Source organism: Salminus brasiliensis, chromosome 15 (assembly GCF_030463535.1).
Source record: "Salminus brasiliensis chromosome 15, fSalBra1.hap2, whole genome shotgun sequence".
NCBI lineage: Eukaryota > Metazoa > Chordata > Actinopteri > Characiformes > Bryconidae > Salminus > Salminus brasiliensis.
In genome coordinates this window covers 36,554,317-36,560,316 of record NC_132892.1, presented here as the reverse complement: position 1 = coordinate 36,560,316, position 6,000 = coordinate 36,554,317, and the positions used below count along the sequence as shown (strand labels likewise).

The 6,000-nt window shown below is 43.9% G+C and overlaps 1 protein-coding gene across 1 annotated transcript in view; it reads right to left on the bottom strand.

Moving 5' to 3' along the window:
• LOC140536299 (integrin alpha-M) overlaps window positions 1-6,000 on the bottom strand; it is a 38,052-nt gene that overhangs the window by 9,068 nt on the left and 22,984 nt on the right. Inside the window, exons 14-20 of the mRNA XM_072658024.1 lie at window positions 3,977-4,174; window positions 3,070-3,200; window positions 1,728-1,882; window positions 1,370-1,533; window positions 1,029-1,151; window positions 376-446; window positions 134-275 (exon numbers count right to left, since the gene is read on the bottom strand). Coding sequence (XP_072514125.1) covers window positions 134-275; window positions 376-446; window positions 1,029-1,151; window positions 1,370-1,533; window positions 1,728-1,882; window positions 3,070-3,200; window positions 3,977-4,174 — 984 coding nt within the window. The remainder of the gene's footprint in view (window positions 1-133; window positions 276-375; window positions 447-1,028; window positions 1,152-1,369; window positions 1,534-1,727; window positions 1,883-3,069; window positions 3,201-3,976; window positions 4,175-6,000) is intronic.

The following is a 6,000-nucleotide window of genomic DNA, read 5'->3' as shown; positions in this document are numbered from 1 at the left end:
TCAGTGGTTTTCTTTGATGAATGAGTGATCAATACGCCTGCAGGTCTGGGGGTTCATGAGGGGAGCAGAACCAGTGATTACGACCTGGCTTCAGCAACAGTGTCTGAAGATTTGGATCAGGGGGCAGTTTTACCTTAATGGTCTCGAACTTGGACAGCGACAGGCCGAGTGGGTAGTGAAGCACCACAGTGGTGTTGAAGGAATCGTCTCCTTTATTCAGCAGAGTTACACTGATGATGAAATACGCCTGATCCACCACCACCAACGAGCTGTTCCTGAAAGAGACCAACCAACACTTCAGCCCTTCACTCAGAACTCCACATCTACCTGTGTGTGTGTGTGTGTGTGTGTGTGTGTGTGTATTAGGATTCTTACAGGAACTTGAAGTCTAGCTCTAGATCAGCCACACAGCTCGTATTGCTCTGGCAGTTTCTCTGGAAGGGAACCTGGCAGTACAGGAGTAAACAAGTCAAACAGGCCGGAGGTAAAACTGACCCGTCCCACTAATCCCATCATTTCCTCCCAAATTACAGACGATTCAACCAGATGCCCATCTTTAATAAGCCAATCACATCACGAGGGGACGGTCATTCAGCCGGTCAGCTCAAATTCCCACTCCAGCAGTGGCTGAAACGTCTCCCCTAGCAAGCCGTGTCAGCTGATCTTCTAGAGGTCCCAGTCAATTGTAATGATATGAAAGGATGAACCTGAGTCAGGAACTCAGGAGGAGAAGGGCGTTGTCTGTGTGGTTCCTGGTTTTTGAAGGAGAGGTTTCTGCTGTAGATGTTAATAGTAAGACAGCAGGTGTGGTACACTGGGACTGTTCTCACCAGCAGGTTGTGAACTGGGGAGCCGTTCATCAAACACCCTTAGACCCGTTTGAACTCTCCACCTCTTTACCTAGCAAGTCTTAGGTTTCTGCACCTGGCTAGAAATGTCCAGCACCAGTTCAGAAGGAGAATTCTGGGTAAAGGGATTTGAGGCGGGACTGAGTCTTAGTCTCTCAGATTAACGAATCCATGACTCACCTCCACAAAGGTCACTGTTTTGCTATCGATGTTGAGGACAGCTTTGGAGCTGTGTGCTTGTTGGTCAGCCTGGGAGAAATTCAGCCGGATTAACACGGGTAGCAGCGTGTCCTTCACACAGGTCTGAAACAAAAGAGGACAGGACAGGTAGACCATGAAGGAGAACTGAGGTGACTCTGCAGGAGCCTGCAGCTGGACTGTAAGATCAGGAGTTCCCACCCCTGCTCCCGAAGCTAAACCCCCTAAACTAACAAACCCAGGAACATTTTAGTCTTGAGACTGAGGTTAGAGTGGGGATCAGGACTGGGAGCTCCTGCGTTAGGTGTGATGTAGTAACGTACGGGCATGTAGAGCGGCTGGTTAAAACAGTGGTCTGAGCTCAGCAGCACAGAATCCAGGAGTTTTCTGGAGTTTTTATCGTCCAACTCAAAGAACGCTCGACTCAACGATCTCACAGCGTCGGCACTGAGCTCGAACGACACATTCAGACCACTGCTCACCGCCCCTGTGAGGAGGACAAAACAGCAGGAGTACGGTATCAAATAGCCTGTGGTTCAAAACCAGCATATATACATATATATATATATATATATATATATATATATATATATATATATATATATATATATATATATATATATATATATATACACATACATACATACTGACGTTAATTAGCTGTGCTGCATGTTAGCATACCCTTGCTGATGGTGTTTTCTGTCATGCTGAAGCAGATGGTGAGATTCGCCACTTCTAGAAAAGATTCAGGTTTGATCTGGCAGTCGAAATGATCGAGGTTGATTTCAGAGGGGGAAAAGCTGAGCTGAGCAGAAACAGACAGAACTGGACGAGACCTGAAAAACCAGAGACGTCACAAGTATGTAAGTATGTACATTAACTGTACCTGTACACAGTAATACAGTGTTACTGTAACTGTACCTGTATACAGTAATGCAGCATTACAGTAACTGTACCTGTACAGAGTAATACAGCATTACTGTACCTGTACAGAGTAATACAGCGTTACAGTAACTGTACCTGTACACAGTAATACAGCGTTACAGTAACTGTACCTGTACAGAGTAATACAGCATTACATTACCTGTACCTGTACAGAGTAATACAGTGTTACATTACCTGTACCTGTACACAGTAATACAGCATTACTGTACCTGTACACAGTAATACAGCATTACATTAACTGTACCTGTACACAGTAATACAGCATTACATTACCTGTACCTGTATACAGTAATAGTGTTACATTAACTGTACCTGTACACAATAATACAGCGTTACTGTAACTGTATCTGTACACAGTAATACAGCATTACATTAACTGTACCTGTACACAGTAATACAGCGTTACTGTAACTGTACCTGTATACAGTAATACAGTGTTACAGTAACTGTACCTGTATACAGTAATACAGAATTACATTAACTGTACCTGTACACAGTAATACAGCGTTACTGTAACTGTACCTGTATACAGTAATACAGCATTACATTAACTGTACCTGTATATAGTAATACAGCGTTATAGTAACTGTACCTGTATACAGTAATACAGCATTACTGTAACTGTACCTGTATACAGTAATACAGCTTTACACTAACTGTACCTGTACACAGTAATACAGTTACTGTAACTGTACCTGTATACAGTAATACAGCGTTATGATAACTGTACCTGTATACAGTGTTACTGTAACTGTACCTGTATACAGTGTTACTGTAACTGTACCTGTACACAGTAATACAGTTACTGTAACTGTACCTGTATACAGTAATACAGCGTTATGATAACTGTACCTGTATACAGTGTTACTGTACCTGTACACAGTAATACAGTGTTACTGTAACTGTACCTGTACACAGTAATACAGTGTTACTGTAACTGTACCTGTACACAGTATCACAGCATTAAGTTCTTTCTTGAACTCCTTGGTTAGTTTGGGGGGTTGGTCAGGTGCTAGTTACTCAGTAGGTAACTAGGAGATGGAGACGTCTGTGGTTTATAATAGTGAGGGATTCTTACTTTAACAGAACCACAGTCCCTCTGGCTCCCACCACGATGTCTGACAGTCTGTCTTCATTCATGTCCATGGAGCCATCAATCGCCACACCAAACTGCTGGAGCTGCTGGGAAATGTCCCGTGCCAGGATCCGCTACACACACAAACAGAGTTGATCATCTGCTGGTGTTTACAGCAGCCTGTATGATACTATCCTTTCAGCTGAGCCCTACTCCTTCACCCTTCACCATCAGCACACCGTCAGGACTCCAGTGTTCATCCATGTTCCTCTCCTCTCACATGAACCTCTTTCCCTTCTGTGGCTACACTATCATCCTTCCCTCACAGTCACCTCAATCATCTCAGTCATTCCCAGTTCACCCACTATCTTGGACTTCCCCATCACACAATGCTACCAGTACTGGGAGAGTGAAGGCCAGCACGGTCCTCCTGGCCAGGACATAGTCCTGAAGGTCAGTGATCCACTCTGTGACCCTGACCCTGACCATCCATATCAGCTTGGATTCACTGGCTGCTCTTTTCCTTACTCTTTAGCGTTGGGGTGGTGCGAGTGGTCAAGGTCTGCCCCAACACTGAGCAGGGATATTGCTGCTGCTGTGTGTGAGGCCTGAGGACCTGGAGGACAGCGGAAATAGCTTAGGTATGCTTTCAAAAATACGTTTGGTTGGACTTGCTTGTGTCTGTGTGTGTCTCTGAGCTCAGTACAGTCCTCCAGCCGTAGTGACTTGGCCTCTCCTCGAGCCAAAATCATAATAAACATTCCAGATTTTTTCAAATGAGAAACACAAAAATGAAACTTTTCTGAAGGAAAATAAAGACTGTAAGCTGTGATGTTTACAATCTGACATAAGTTCATCTTCTAGATCATTTTCTTTATTTGATTTACTAATTCTTTCATTTTGGGGGTACCTGGCTGTAGCGAGCACGTATGCCCCCCATGTGGTCACCAAGGTAGATGTAGACTGCTCCTCTGCCATCGTCCTCCAGCGGAGCTCCAACAGCCATATCCTGCAGCTTGTCTCCATTCAGATCTGCTATGGATGTTACTGATGCTGCAAACTGGCCTAGAACACTCTCAGACACCTCTTGCTTCTTCACCAGCACCATCTACAGACAGACAGCAGGACCACACATAAGCACAACTGTTACCTTGTTTCCTCAGGTAATGAAGAATGAGTAAATAAAGCTCTGCAGGAGTTTTACTGAATAAGTGAAGTTCTGCTAGGGTATTTCAGATGGTGAGGTATCTGGAAAAGTCCTGATGAGCAAACCGTTCCCATCTGAACTCAGCAGAGAGACAGATGGTGGTTTACCTGAGGGACACGGAGAACTATCTGAGGTGGTTCAAATGACATGAATGTGGTAGTGGGCACAGAACTGGTGTCTCTGATCACTGGGCTTGAACTGGAGGTACACACCACCGGACAAGAGAAGGGCTTACATGTGAGGACCTGAGCAGAGTGCTGCCATGGTAACCCTAGAGACATACACTGAGTGGTTCTGGGCATTGACCCATGTTGCCTGAAGAGACACCTACAGAGGTAAGCACACTCGCACATCCCCAGACATCCAGACCTAGATGAGAGAGTATGAGCCGGAAAATGGAGAAATGTCAAAGTCACCATCCTAAGAAATAGAATGTGACGATGTTATGACTGAGTGGGTCTATGCCTGGAATAGGACCTGTCTTTACTTCTGGAGGAATTAATACTACAATTGCAGGGCAGCCACAGGCCTGTAAAAGATGTACAGACATGGTGGTGAATGGTGGTGGCACAAACACGAGTCCGTAAGTGCGTAAGAGTTCCCTACGGCTGTGGGAGGTGCCTCAAAATATCACCATGTCTCAACTGTCTTACCTTATGCTAAAAGCATGGAGGACATGTAAGTAGTAAGAACCAGATCACTGCAGGAGGCTCAATGACACGGCCAATTAACAGGTGAGTTGAATCAGGTATGCTTAAACAGGAAAACAATGGATCTGTAGGACTGGAGATTGCCCCCCCCCCTGCTAATTGTTTATCTTACTCACACAATCCCATGATCAAGATACTTGGAACTGCCAAAATAACTTGAATCTGACAAAAGTAATAATAAATAAAAATACTATAAAAATTAACCAATGAAAGTCAGACATTGCTTTTCAACCATGCTTCAACAGAATTATATTCAAAATAATAAACCCATGAAACAGGCCTGGACAGAAATAATGGTACCATTAATATTTTGTTGCACAACCTTTTGAGGCAATCACTGCAATCAAACTATTCCTGTAACTGTCACTTCTGCACCTCTCAGTAGGTATTTTGGCCCACTCCTGCTCCAGTTGTCTCAGGTTTGAAGGGTGCCGTTTCCAGACGCCATGTTTCAGCTCCTTCCAAAGATGCTCAATAGGATTTAGGTCAGGGCTCATAGAAGACCACTTCAGAATAGTCCAATGTTTTCCTCTTAGCCATTCTTGGGTGTTTGAGTCTGATACACACCATGTCACCAAACAGCACAGTGACTACCTGTAGCCCTATATATAGGCCCACTGACTGATTACAAGATTGTAGACACCTGTGATGCTAATTAGTGGACACACCTTGATTTAACATGTCCCTTTGGTCACATTATTTTCAGGGGTACCATCATTTCTGTCCAGACCTGTTTAATGAGTTTATGTTGAAGCATGGTTCAAAATCAGAATTCATATTTATTATTACTTTAGTCAGATTCAAGTTATTTCTGTGACTTTTGTGGGTTTTTCTATCATTAACTGAGGGGTTTCAACAATTTTGTCTACATGTCTAAATTTTGTACATATGCCTGAACATACTGCCAGAGTGTCTCAGATTAGTGCAGAGGGAATGCACTGATCACTGTGAGGACCACTGGAGAAGAGGAAGACAACTGCTCTGAACATTAAACAAAAAAATTCTGAGAGTCAGGAA